This window comes from Thalassophryne amazonica, chromosome 2 (assembly GCF_902500255.1).
Source record: "Thalassophryne amazonica chromosome 2, fThaAma1.1, whole genome shotgun sequence".
NCBI classification, from domain to species: Eukaryota; Metazoa; Chordata; class Actinopteri; order Batrachoidiformes; family Batrachoididae; genus Thalassophryne; species Thalassophryne amazonica.
The window spans coordinates 117886888-117901979 of NC_047104.1; the positions used below are offsets into that span (position 1 = coordinate 117886888).

Below are 15092 nucleotides of genomic sequence, written 5' to 3' on the forward strand. Positions count from 1 at the left end.
GACACTTTCCGTTGTTAGGCTGTGACTTGCGGTGGCGGTTCACATCACTGTCTCAGCTGACCCGGGTGTTATTATCTCTGCAGAGCGTGTGGTCTGGGCTCGTCCGAATAAAGGTTTGAGCGTCTTTATTCTCTATCAAAAAAATCAAAAATTCATCTTTCGTCATCGTCGGTGAGAGTGGGGTCAAATCAAAAACTCAATACAAAAATAGTTGACTTTATGAGAAAAATGTTCACGAGAAGAATTTGGAGTTTAAGAAGAAAAGGGTTTTAATTTGAAAAATCATCAAAACAAGTTAAATGCACCTGCACGTGGGTCAATTTTAATCAGAAAAACTTGATCAGCAAGTTGATGGCAATTCTTCACTGAGATGGTTTTTCTTGAGTCTGGTTGTAAAGACATATTTTTTGGACTTGGGGGCAGATATGTCTTGCTGTGGTCTGTTTCTTTTTCTGAGACAGTAGCTGGCACATCTGGTTTGGAATCTTGATAAGGGAATTCGCAGCTCCGTGAGGAATGCACTTTGCGGAGTCTTAAATCCTGGAAAGGGTCGGGTTTATGACACCGAGCCATCCTGTATTGGCTCGAATGGTGGTGCAGCTTTCCGCTACATGTATCTTCATTGCTTAAAGAAGCATTCATCCATTAATCCATCCATTTTCTTCCGCTTTATCCGGAGTTGGGTCGTGTGGGCAGCAGCTCAAGCAAAGCCGCCCAGACCTTCCGATCCACACACACCTCCCCCAGCTCCTCCGGGGGGACCCCGAGGCATTCCCAAGCCAGCCGAGAGACGTAGTCCCTCCAGTATGTCCTGGGTCTTCCCCGGGGCCTCCTCCCAATGGGACGTGCCCGGAACACCTCTCCAGCGAGGCATCCAGGGGGCATCCGGAAAAGATGCCTGAGCCACCTCAGCTGGCGCATTTCAATGTGGAGGAGCAGCGGCTTGACTCCGAGCTCCTCCCGAGTAACCAAGCTCCTCACCCTATCTCTAAGGGAGCGCCCAGCCACCCTGTGGAGGAAACTCATCTCGACCACTTGTACTCACGATCTCGTTCTTTCAGTCATGAGCCAAATCTTATGACCATAGGTGAGGGTCGGAACGTAGATCGATGGGTAAATCGAGAACTTTGCATCCCAGCTCAGCTCTCTTTTCACCACGACAGTCCAATACAGCGACTGCATCACTGCAGAGGCTGCACCGATCTATCTATCAATCTCACACTCCATCCGTCCCTCGCTTGTGAACAAGACCCTTAGATACTTAAACTCGTCCACTTGAGGCAAGGACACTCCACCAACCTGAAGAGGGCAAGGCACCTTTTTCCGGTCGAGAACCATGGCCTCAGATTTGGACGTACTGATTTTCATCCCAGATGCTTCACACTCAGCTGCAAACCGCCCCAGTGCACGCTGAAGGTCCTGATTTGATGAAGCCAACAGAACCACATCGTCCGCAAACAGCAGAGATGAGATTCTGTGGTTCCCAAACCGGACCCCCTCTACACCCTGGATGGTCCTAGAAATTCTGTCCATAAAGGTAATGAACAGAACTGGTGACAAAGGGCAGCCCTGGCAGAGGCCAATGTGCACTGGAAACAGGTTTGACTTACTACCAGCAATGCGAACCAAGCTCCTGCTGCGGTCGTACAGGGACCAGATAGCCCTTAGCAAAGGACCTTAACACCTAGACATTGACCCCGTACTCCCGGAGCACCCCCCCTCCCCCCACAGGGTGCCCCGAGAGACACGGTCGAACGCCTTCTCCAGATCCACAAAGCACATGTGGACTAGTTGGGCGAACTCCCATGAACCCCCGAGCGCCCGATGGAGGGTGTAGAGCTGGTCCAGTGTGCCGCGACCAGGACGAAAACCACACTGCTCCTCCTGAATCTGAGGTTCGACTATCGGTCGAATTCTCCTCTCCAGTACTCTGGCATAGATCTTACCGGGGAGGCTGAGGAGTGTGATCCCCTATAGTTGGAACACACCCTCCAGTCCCCCTTCTTAAACAGAGGGACCAACACCCTGGTCTGCCAATCCAGATGCACTGTCCCTGACCGCCACACAATGTTGCAGAGATGCGTCAACCAAGACAGTCCCACAACATCCAAAACTTAAGGTACTCAGGACGGATTTCATCCACCCCAGGAGCCTTGCCACCCAGGAGCTTTCTGACCACGTGACTTCGGCCTAGGTGATGGATGAGTCCGCCTCTGAGTCCCCAGTCTCTGCTTCCTCTTCAGAAGATGAGACGATGGGATTGAGGAGATCCTCGAAGTATTCCTTCCACCGCCTGACAACATCCCCAGTCAGGGTCAACAGCTCCCCACCTGCACCATAGACAGTGCCGGTGGAGAGCTGCTTCCACCTCCTGAAGTGTCGGACGGTTTGCCAGAATTTCTTTGAGGCCGACCGATAGTCCTCCTCCATGGCCTCCCTGAACTCTTCCCCAGTGTTGTATTGTAAAGAAGTAAAAATACTTCACTATTGTACTTAAGTACATTTTGGGAGACTTAGTACTTTACTTGAGTTTTTTTAATTCAGCTTACTTTCACTTTTACTTCACTACATTTCCGACCTTAATTGCATATTTCTACTCCAATACATTTTCTATGCGCCATGCCTTTACTCGTTACAACCCCCCCCCCACACACACACAAAAAGTCATGTTTCACCCAGAGACACCACTGATTACTAGTGAAGCAGTGATTCGCAGGTCGAAGCAGTGCTTCGATCTACGATTAGTGGATTTTTTTTTTTTCGGTTTATCCTAATTTTCTCCCGCTAAAACCCTGAAGAGCATATGTCTGTGAGTAATATTTAATATTTTTAGGTTAAACTGACCTGTTATGGTCTTCTGAAACAGTTGATAGATGTATTTCATAACTCAAAAATGGTACTGATGCTAACGCGTTGGCATGTCTATGGCATTTTCAATGTTAAAGTTAGCATTAAGCTGTTCGCATCAGCACATTTGTGTTGATTTGTTTTCTGTATAATTAATGGCTCAGCGTTTGTTGTAGTAAAAGAGTCAAATTGTAATTTTTTAAAATGTATTTTTATTCATATATTATAGCAACAACAATAATAGTCTAATAGACAATAATAGTCAATAATAATAGACTAATAATGTTACAATACAATTTTAGAGAAATAGACAAAAAAAAACTAAAAACACAACAGAAAAGATAAAACCATATAACAATGAAAATAAATAAATACATATAGAAATAAATAACTGTTTCCTGTGAACACCTAGTGAGTAGCCTACTCTCGTTTAGGTTTTGAAACCTTGTTTCTGAAGTGTTTTTGTGTGATGTGCACAATTTTCAGTATTTTGACTAATACTACCAGTCATTTACAAGCCTAGATAAACTTTTATTAAAAAAATCAGTCTGTTTTTGATTATTAACATTTACTTGTACTTTCAATACTTTACATTTAGTTGTACATTACTTGTCATACTTAAGTACAATAAATACTAGATACTTTAAGACGTTTACTTGAGTAGCATTTCAATCAGTGACTTGAACTTCTACCAAAGTCATTTTTAATGGGTATCTGTACTTTTACTCAAGTGTGATTTTCCGGTACTTTATACAACACTGCTCTTCCCAGACCCAAGTTTTTGCCTCTTTGACTGCATGGACTGCAGCCCGTTTGGCCTGCCGGTACCTGTCAGCTGCCTCTGGGGTCCCACTTACCAACAAAGACAAATAGGACTCTTTCTTCAGCTTGACGGCATCCCTTACTTCCGGCCTCCACCCCCGGGTTCGGGGATTGCCACCCCAACAGGCACCAGAGACCTTACAATGACAGCTATGAGCGGCCACATCGACAGTGGAGGTGGAGAACATGGTCCACTTGGACTCCATATCTCCAACCTTCCCCGGGATCTGGGAGAAGCTCTCCCGGAGATGCGAGATGAAGACCTCGCTGACACAGGGTTCCGCCAGTCATTCCCAGCAGACCCTCACGATATGTTTGGGCCTGCCAGGTCTGACCGGCTTCCTCCTCTCCCAGCGGATCCAACTCATCACCAGGTGGTGAACGGTCGACAGCTCAGCCCCTCTCTTCACCCGAGTGTCCGAGACGTGACCAAATGTCAGATGATACGACTACAAAGTCAGTCATCGACCCTCCGGCTCAGGGTGTCCTGTTGCCACATGCACTTATGGACACGCTTGTGCTTGAACATGGTGTTCGTGATGGACAAACTGTGACTAGAACAGAAGTCCAACAACTGAACACCATTCGGTTTCAGATTGGGGAGGCCATGCTTCCCAATCACCCCCATCCAGGTCTCACTGTCACCGCCCAAGTGGGCGTTGAAATCCCCCAAGAGAACGATGGAGTCCCCAATTGGAGCACTATCTAGTACCCCTCCCAGGGACTCCAAGAAGGACGTGTACTCTGCACTGCCACTCGGCCCGTAGGCTGAGACAAACAGTGAGAGACCTGTCCCCGACCCGAAGGTGTAGGGACGCGACCCTCTCGTTCACCGGGGTGAACTCCAACACATGGCGACTGAGCTGGCGAGCAATCAGCAATGCTACCGCAGCTCTCCGCCTCTCCCCGTGGGCAACACCAGAAAAGTGGAGCATCCAGACCCTCTCCAGGAGTTGGGTACCATAGCCCAAGCTGTGCGTGGAGGTGAGCCCGACTATCTTTAGTCGGTATCTCTCAACCTCCCGCACAAGCTCAGGCTCCTTCCCCCAGCGAGGTGACGTTGCACGTCCCAACAGCCAGGGGCTGTGAGCGAGGACCTGGCCGCCGGGCCACCCGCACTCGACTGCCACCCAATCCTCTCTGCACCCGACCCCCATAGCCCCCTCTGCAGGTGGTGAACCCACAGGAGAGTGGGCCCACATCGCTCTTTCGGGCTGAGCCATGACCCCCAGGCGCTCGCGCGCGAGCCCCAACCCCAGGCCTGGCTCCAGGCAGGGGCCCCAGCTCCACCATACCTGGCAACGTCTCGGTCCTTGATTTTGTACTGGTCATGGGAACTTCTGAATGAAAACAACAAAATTACTTTCCAATATGGAGTGGAATTCACCTCCAGTAGTCAATGTACTCCCTGGAAATCTGACAGCTGAGCAGGTGTTTCTAATGATGCCAAACACACGAGCAAGACGCTCTCTAACTGGAAGTCTCGGTTTCAAGATGGCAGCGCATCTTGAAAATTGTCCATTACAAAAAAATGCTCATGCTGTAGTATATATGCCAGGCCTGTATGTGATGCTGTTAGCCCCCCCCCCCCCCCCCCCCCAAAAAAAAGAAAACAAGAAGACATGGAGCACGCACATAACTAGTGGAAGCTTATCAATGTAGCAGCAGAAGCTACATAAAGGGGTACACTGAGTAAAATAAAGCCTTTTCAGAGAAAGAGGGTCATCTGAAATAGACATGGCATATTTAAAGCGAACCAGTGTGTTTGTGTATTTAAAAAAAAAAAAAAAACGGCACTGTGTTTTGGTCCACAGGCTGCTCTTCACCTTGCAGATGAAGTAAAACAGCATGCACTTTAACTGAATCAAGTTTAACTATCCAAAAAAAAAAAAAAAAACCCCTTTATTCAGATTCTAGCAGAGTTTTCATCAACAGGGTGAAGAGTGGATTTATCAGTGTGGCTTTTGTGGAGAACAGTTTATGGTGGAAAAGCTGGCCTCCACATCTGTTTTTTCACAGGCTGTGTTCACGTTCACAAGCAGCCTGACAGAAATACAGCACTTATGGGTCCAGGAAAGCCCATACATTTGTAACAACGTGAAAAATAATTATGTGGGAAAACAGAGAGGGAACATCCTAAATTTGAAAATCTCTGTGATGGTGAAGCACCACTGTGCCACCGCTTAGGGAGAGCCCTGGCCCTATTGATATTCTTGTTTTTGATATATTTGATAGCTGCAGCCTTAATATAATGAAATATGTGCAATAGGGGGAAATTGGGCTTGAGCGTCTTAAGGCAAGGTAAATGTAACCTTATGTCTGCAACTGTATGTCGACATAGAACAGCAAGATACCTCCTCAGAGTAAAAGTCCGCTAACTGGAAGAAGAGTCAAGACATCAACATGTATGTGTAGTTATCAAGTGTCCCATGGATAAAATGCTAGTAGCTACCAACATCAATAAACACAAACTCTGTGCAATGAGAGTGTTCATACAGGGAGGCAAGAGAGTGTCTGAGCCATTCCTGGATAAAACAGAAAAATTCATGAGAGCCGATGGCTTCCTGAGATGAAGAGGTAAGTGCCTCCGACAGCAAGATACAGGAGGTGATGGGGAATTGGAGGCCTCGCAGAAAACTAAAAGCTTTTCCACGAGACGTAGTTTTAACAAATGCAAGAAATGGCTGACGTTGACAGCAGTAGCTGCAAATGACTGGTCTGAAGGACACCACAGTAGATCTGATCATGGCAGCGTAACAACAGGCCCTCAACACAACATCAGCAGAAACAGGTCAGGTTACTCCCATGTTCATTATGCCAACGGGACACTTGCACTATATTTCTTCACCATCTTTCACCATACCGCCAACAATTATTATTTCATCACTCAGTCGATGAAAAGACTGAAATCAATACCAGTGACTGTTGATTATTGACTTCATAATGGGAATTACATTGCTACGCAGGTTTTATTTTGAGACATAAAGCTGCTTACACAAGAAAAACCTGATATTTGGAATGCTTGCGACGACTCTGCCGCTGTCCTTGAGCCTGTAGTAGCGTCACTAAGCTTCTACGTTCAGCTCTCATTGAATTTGTTGCCTTTAATTCATGATTTCTTTGATTTAGTGAAGATTTCTCCCCATGCATTACAGATACTTTGTATGTACTCTTGGGATGACATTGGAGTAACAAGCTGTTTTAATTCAGACAGCAATTTCAAAACTATACACGATAAAAAAGTACACGAAACAAGAAGAAGAGCCTTTATTGTCATTGTACAAATATACACACATACAACAAAAGTTGTCTTCTGCATTTAACCCATCCTAATTACAGTTACACACAATCCAACCTCTAGGAGGAGTGGGCAGCCACAGTCCGGCACCTGAGGACCAACTCCAGATGTAGAGATGCTGCCTTACATGCATGTTTTTTTGATTGTGGGAGGAAACCGGAGTGCCTGGAGGAAACCTACACAGACACGGGGAGAGCATACAAACCACACAGAAAGGATGGGAAGCGATCTCACGGCCTTCTTGCTGTGAGGCACCAGTGATAACCACAAAGCCATTGTATCACTAATTGCAAAGGCAAAAACTGTAGAGGCCTCGGTCAATCATATTCCAAATAAAATATCAGTGATAAAACCTCATTTTACAAAAGACACAAAATACCTTTGTAGCACATTAAATTGTAATATGGTGAATCTTACTTATGTACAAATCATTTACGTATATATGTGCTGAAATATAATTTAATTTACAACAAAATCTTACAACATATACTGTATAGTGATTTGTACATTGTGTAATGTATTCTATTTAAAATAAATCATTCACAGAAATAAATGGCACTTAATGATTTGAAAACTGTTATCAAAGCTGATACATAATCTCTCTTAGAAAGGTTTGGTTTGTCAGTCCATGAAGATGCAGGTGTGCTTCCACACAGTTGTTAGAGTTCATGTTTGGGTCCTGGACTATGTGGAATTACAGTTCACAACATCTTGGAGTTTGTTGGCTGGATGTTTCATTAATTGGTAAACGAGTTTCACTCTTGGTTTCTGCGCAGATCTGGTTAAATTGAGTCTTGACGGAACGATATTGAAAAAAAATAAGTTATGAAGCCAGCAGTATGTGTAAGTAATTCATCATTAATATTAGCAGAGCTCCTGTCGGCCTGTGGCTCCCGGATCTGACCTCCAGTTCAGAATCATCTGCATAAGGGTAGTGATGATGTCTGTGATCTCTGGCAACACTTGGGTTCACTGAGGAGAGAGCAGAGACAAATGGTTCAAACAAAATTATTAAGGTAAGGTGGTAAGGTTAGACCTTACGCGTGTGAAGTGTGCAGCATTGTTGCAATTTGGCGCTATACAAATGAAATAAATTCAGCTGAATCAGAACAAGTGTATTCTTAAAGGCATTAAAGATATCTATTCTTGTGATTACCATAGTCTGTATATAACTATGTTGTGTGGATGTGTGTCAGCACTATATCTTAAAAACAGTGATTATGATTTTGACCAAATTATATATATATATATATATATATATATATATAGTGGTGGGCACAGATAACCCGATAACAGATAATAAGATAACTGAAAAGTTATCTTTGATAAAGATAAATGGATAAACCACCCAAAAATGTATTGGAAGTTACAGATAATCGATAACCGATAAATTCCGGTGTTGTCTATGGGACATTTGCAGTTACTAAAGAGCTGAAATTGATTTTTAACATGATCGCTTTTGAAAGCATCAAAAGCGGTAAAAAACCTAAAGAATAACCAAGAATGTCTGACCATGCTGCCTCCTGCAGGAAACAGCACAGACAAATCCTGAGCACCCACAAAATCAACTCTTTACTAATTATAATCATTTTTCTTTCAGCATTCTGCCCCTGCTGGAAGCTCTTGTTTACAACAATGCTCCCACAACAGAAGTACACTGAAAGCAATCATAAGGCCAGCTCCCTATCAATTTTAACACTCCGGTCAGGCGGAGGTCTTGAAAAATAAAGTCATACTAACTTATGGTTTTTTGAAAATACTCATAGAATAACTCCATTACTGTCAATTCTGTCATTTGTACAAAGTCAAAATATAACATATATCTTTTAATGTTGAATAAGGCACTAATTCTGAGGTTTTGTAACAAACACAGACCGCAAAGCATTCTGGGTAAAAGTGCTAAACAGTGATTGGTTCAGTAATCCATTACGTAAACCAACACGTTAATGTGACATGTGTCGTGTGTTGGTTTAAAGATAAATGTGCTTTTGTAAAATATTCCATTTTTATTTGTAAAAACAGGCATTTTTATGGAGCCCTGGAAGTGTCATCGCAATTGCATGTTTTAAAACTTTTATGATGTTGTAAAACGTGCACTCAATATTAGTAGTAAGTAAGTAAATTTATTTATATAGTGCCTTTCACAGACATAAGGCCATGTACACACGTTGTCGGGTATTTATAAAACCGAATATCTTACCCTTTCAGTTTGGGGAAAAAACTTCATCCACACTACGTCGTTTAAAAAAAAATCCATCCACATCGAACCGTATAAATGTGTTGTAATTAGTCTGCCAAACCTTTGGGTGGCGGTACTGATTAAAATTCTATCCAATCAGAAGCCTTATTCTCTTGCCGTCACTTCCACAAAAACTAAAAACATGGCACCAACCTCATTCGTGTGGACCGATAAGGAGTCGGAATTACTTCTAACCGTAGTTTTAGAATACAAAGTTAACAAATATATGCACACAAAAAGCGCCTGGACAATACCAACACTTTGACAGCAGCCATGTACCCAGATGTTTAATACTGCCATGAACACTCCTGGCCAGTAGATGGCAGTAGCGGCCTTGAAAAAATGTCAAACAAAATTCCAGACAATCCGTGTCTGCTACATTTAAGATGCGTGGAATTTAACAAATGCAAATACACTAACGTCTATAAACCCAGAGAATATATTCACATGAGTTTTAGGCACTAGAGTTTAATGCTGTTATCTGTGGACCCTGAACAGAGTGTCTGAAATGCATTTGTCCTGTCGTGAACGTCTGAGATTACCTTATGCTACCCATAATGCATTGCTGCCTGGCACAGCATGTGCTCACAAAACCTTACAAATTAGCACATTACTTTAAAACGAAAACATATATCTGATATTTTCACTTTAGAAACTTCAGACATGACAATCATTTTAAATAACTTGTCTAAAATGAGTGGTTAAAATTTGAACCATAAGTTAAACATGTATGCCTCTGGATGACTTGGTGACATTGCGATTATATTAGTATGATATTAAAGGAAATGACTTTTTTTTTTGGTCATCAGTTCTCCTTTGCTTACAGACGATAGAGTGGTTTCTGTTTGCAGAGGGTAGAACAACATGTCTATTAGGAAACTTTTAACAGGTAGGTCTCAACAGCTTTAACATTTTTGAAAATGTTTTTCACTGTTCAGCTTAGTTTAGTACGTTATCAGTCTAAAGATTATCGGACGGTAATTCATCGGAAGATAATTAGTCTGATGATGGTTTTTAAATTTATCTAAAAAGATAATCCGATAATGAAAACATTATCTTTGATAATTAACTGTTATCGGATTATCGGAAGTGTGCCCACCACTGTGTGTGTATATATATATATATATATATATATTAGTGCATCTAGAAAGTATTCACAGTTTCCCTTTTTCCACATTTTTTTTTGTTACAGCCTTATTTCAAAATGGATGAAATTCTTTTTTCCCTTCAAAATTCTACACACAATAACCCATAATGACTATGTGAAAAACATTCTTTTGAGATTTTTGCAAATGTATTAAAAATAAGAGCAATGTGAGATTTCTGATGTCCACCAAGGGTTGACAAAGGACTCAAAAGATATATGATTCATATTGTGACACAGACTTTACCTCGATTCGGATTCCACAATACAATAATTGCATACTGATCCAGAATGGTTTGACTGATCAAGATGTGGCAATATGATATTTAATTCACAAGCTGAAACAAAACAGTGTCTTCCTGATCTTGGTTTTACATTGTGATGTCATACGTTTTTGCGGCAGAACCTGCATATTGATCCAGAACACTTCCAACATCCAACACTAACAGAGCGTTCCTTTGTACAGTAGCCACAAGTGATTTAAATTTTGCCAAGATCCATCAAGCAGATTTGAGATGATCCTTAAAATCGAAAGAAATTATCCAAAATCAGGATCTTGATCCCGATCTAAATCTATGCCGTAGTTTTGATGTAATCCTTAAACGCATTCTTGCTCAGTGACATCCTGAACCAGAATCTGGATCCGGATCACCTCCAAAATTCAGTGCAGTCTTCCATGCCCTAATATCTATCTGTGGTGCAAATTTGGTGAGAATCCGTGAAACAGTTTTGATGTAATCCTTCAAAGCCTATAAAGTTGAATCCTGAGCCAGAATCTGGATGTGGATCACCTCCAAAATTCAGTGGAGTTTTCCATGCACTAATCTGTGCTGAAAGCATAAAATGTTCTGCTGATCAGTATTAAGTTGATTTTCTGTTGGGTACAAGTCCGGGTACCTATACCGTACTAATGTACTTTGGATACCTAGCACAGTTTCATAAATCAAGACAACTGGAAAGTCTAATTTAGGGAAAATCACCCAAAATCGCATGTCACAATTGGCCACATCACATTTAATACACACAACTGTCACTAAAATATGTCTGTTGTTAAAGATTCCGAAACACTTTTTGTAATTTTTTTATTTATATGTCTGGCAATAATTTCTTCATTAGTATATTCATGTGCACAAGTCAATCATATATGTCACAGTTCAATGGCTGAGAAAACATATCATTTTGAAACTGCTGTTTCAAGCTCCAAATGTTTGTTTTTACTAATGTCGTCTGTTTTTCGCAGGATATTTATTGTTTACAGATATAACAGAATTTTTACCTCAATTTCGATACATTTCTCAGTGGCTGCATTATGACTACCATATATGCGAATTCCATAATGGTTTTGTCACATCCGTAGACCACCATTTCCTGATGATCTTGATGATTTTGTTCTAAAACTGGTTGTTGTCAGTGTCAACAACAGTGCTGAACACAATGGTATTTATGACTTTCAGTCTAAGCATGCTTGGTGGTGGTTTTCAATTTTCCACTAAACTCACTAATTATTGTACGTCAAATCCGTAGACCAATCAGTACCTCGGTGCTCACAGTCTCCTAACCTATAATTGATTACTAATATTAGTAAACAACCTTTACGGCTGCTATATTACTTTATCACTCCATCTCATGTTTTATCTATCCTGTGTTGTGGTGTTTTTTACTATTCTGCACTTCTTCTCTATATTTTCCAATGAAAATCCAATGTTGTGGATCAAATGATTTACAACAAAGTCCTAATGCATCAATTCAGTGTCAAGGTGACAGAAGGTTTTCTATATGCTATTTACTTACTTCAATATTGATGCATACTTATTCTTCATCATGTCTCCACATAAACCAGTCTTGTTCTGTTGTGTGTGACGTTACGTCCGTAGACCAGTATATTTTACAAATATGTTCAATAATTTACCACGTTTTTATGAAAAATGAAATTCCATTATGTTTTCACTGCTTTTGCCAGTTAACTGTCTTGGCTACAAAATTAAGGTATTTCCATAAAGCTAATTCACAATTCATTTTGAGGGGTAGGTGGCCACCATTTGGCACCATAATAAAATTTCAACCCATCTGTGGTACAAATTTGGTGAGAATCTGTGAAGTAGATTTGATGTAATCCTTCAAAGCCTACACAAAACGAAATCTTGATTCAGAATCTGGAACCGGATCATCTCCAAAATGTTATGGAGTCTTCTATGGCCTATTATCTATCTGTGGTGAAACGTTTGTCAAAATCCATGTAGTAGCTTTGTCGTAATCCTGCTAACAGACAGACAGACAAACAAATAAATAAATAAATGCCAATGATTTTATTATACCCTGGACGGACGTAATGAAATAAGGAATCACATGTACATAATTATTCCCAGCCTTTGCCATGAAGCTCAAAATTGAGCTCAGGTGCATTATGTTTCCACTGATCATCCTTGAGATGTTTCTACAGATTAACTGGAGTCCACCTGGGGTTAATTCAGCTGATTGGACATGATTTGGAAAGGCACACACCTGTCTACATATAAGGTCCCACAGTTGACAGTGCATGTCAGAGCACAAACCAATCAGGAAGTCAAAGGAATTGTCTGTAGACCTCCAAGACAGGATTGTCTTGAGGCACAAATCTGGGGAAGCGCACATAAAATTATGCTGCTTTGAAGGTCTCAATGAGCACAGTGGCCTCCATCATATGTAAAATTGTATTACAGAGATTAGAGCATGCCATAGGTATTAAGGGCACTGCGCTTGTTGGGAAAGTGTAGGAACACGGACCCACAACAGGGGGCGCAAATGAACGGACAATGGAATAGGTCAAATAACAACACTTTACTGTTGCGAACGTGCACAACAAAAACAACAAATTACAACAATGGACAAAGTTCAATTCACAAAGGTGTCGTGTGGGCAGGCTCGAAGATAGGAGACGCCTCTCCAAAGTAGAACCGGAACCACACGGTTTCCTCCGCCACAGGACCCCGGGAATACTGGAGCCGCCGAGTTCCGAACTCCCAGGTGGCCACTGCCTCCGCGTGTCGGACCTGGTACTGCTGGCGAGGAACAAGAACACAATTAAACGTGGGCGCGTTTGCACCCAGCAACCTGCACGGCAGGGAAGCTACCTCCACCTCTCGTTGGAGAAAAAAAAAGTCTGCAAGCACTCACAAAAATCACAAAGGTTACTGTCAAGCAGTCAGCTGAGATTATTACCTTCCAGGTAGAACGATATCTCGGCGATGAGGTGGAGATGCCGTCCTGCTGATATACCCCAGTGATAATTGCCGTCAGCTGTCTCAGGTGATGGGTGACAGCTGTTACCGAGGCAGCTCCTGTGGGGCGGCAGCGCCCTCTGGTGCCTGGAGCCCGCACTCCAGGCAGGGCGCCCTCTGGTGGTGGTGGGCCAGCAGTACCTCCTCTTCAGCGGCCCACACAACAGGACCCCCCCTCAACGGGCGCCTCCTGGCGCCCGACCGGGCTTGTCCGGGTGGCGACGGTAGAAGTCGGCCAGGAGGGCCGGGTCCAGGATGAAGCTCTTCTTCACCCAGGAGCGTTCTTCGGGACCATACCCCTCCCAGTCCACCAGATATTGAAAGCCCCGGCCCATCCGACGGACGTCCAACAACCGGCGCACTGTCCAAGCCGGCTCGCCATCGATGATCCGGGCAGGAGGTGGTGCCGGACCGGGTCATCAGAGGGGCGAGGTGTGATGGGGCTTGAGCTTCGACACATGAAACACAGGATGGATCCGCAGTGAGGCTGGAAGCTGAAGCCTCACTGCGGCGGGATTGATGACCTTGAGGATTTTAAACGGTCCTATGTACCTGTCCTGTAGTTTAGGGGAGGCCACTTGTAGTGGGATGTCCTTTGTGGACAACCACACTTCCTGCCCGGGGCGATACGTAGGGGCCGGGGTCCGCCGCCGGTCTGCATGGGTCTTCGCCCTCATCCGGGCCTTCAACAAAGCAGAACGGGCGGCGCGCCACACCCGACGGCACTTCCGCAGGTGGGCCTGGACCGAGGGCACACCGACCTCCCCCTCAACCACCGGGAACAACGGGGCTGATACCCCAAACACACCTCAAAGGGGGAGAGGCCGGTGGCTGATGACACTTGGCTGTTGTGGGCGTACTCGATCCAGGCCAGATGAGTACTCCAGGCCGCCGGGTGCGCGGCTGTCACACAACGCAGTGTTTGCTCCATTTCTTGATTGGCCCGCTCTGCTTGCCCGTTGGTCTGGGGGTGATACCCGGACGAGAGACTGACCGTGGCCCCCAGTTCCCGGCAAAAGCTCCTCCAGACATGCGAGGAGAACTGGGGACCGCGATCGGAGACGATGTCTGACGGTATCCCATGCAGGCGGACGACGTGGTGGACCAGGAGGTCCGCTGTCTCCTGGGCCGTAGGGAGCTTCGGGAGGGCCACGAAGTGGGCCGCCTTGGAGAATCGGTCCACTATCGTGAGGATCATGGTGTTTCCCTGGGACGGCGGGAGGCCCGTGACAAAATCCAGGCCGATGTGGGACCAGGGGCGATGAGGCACGGGCAGCGGCTGTAGCAGTCCCGGAGCCTTGCGATGGTCAGCCTTGCCCCTGGCACAGGTGGTACAGGGCTGGATATAGTCCCGGATGTCGGCCTCCAGGGACGCCCACCAGAAGCGCTGCCGGACAACTGCCACGGTTCTTCGCACCCCTGGGTGACAGGAGAGCTTAGAGCCGTGACAGAAGTCCAGGACTGCAGCCCTTGCCTCTGGTGGGA

General features: G+C 44.3%; 1 protein-coding gene across 1 annotated transcript in view; it reads right to left on the reverse strand.

Moving 5' to 3' along the window:
- Window positions 1-7102: 7102 nt before the first annotated feature.
- gpc5a (glypican 5a) overlaps window positions 7103-15092 on the reverse strand; it is a 752664-nt gene continuing 744674 nt past the window's right edge. Inside the window, 1 exon segment of the mRNA XM_034192522.1 lies at window positions 7103-7939. Within this exon segment, the coding sequence (XP_034048413.1) occupies window positions 7791-7939 (149 nt within the window). The 3' untranslated portion in view covers window positions 7103-7790.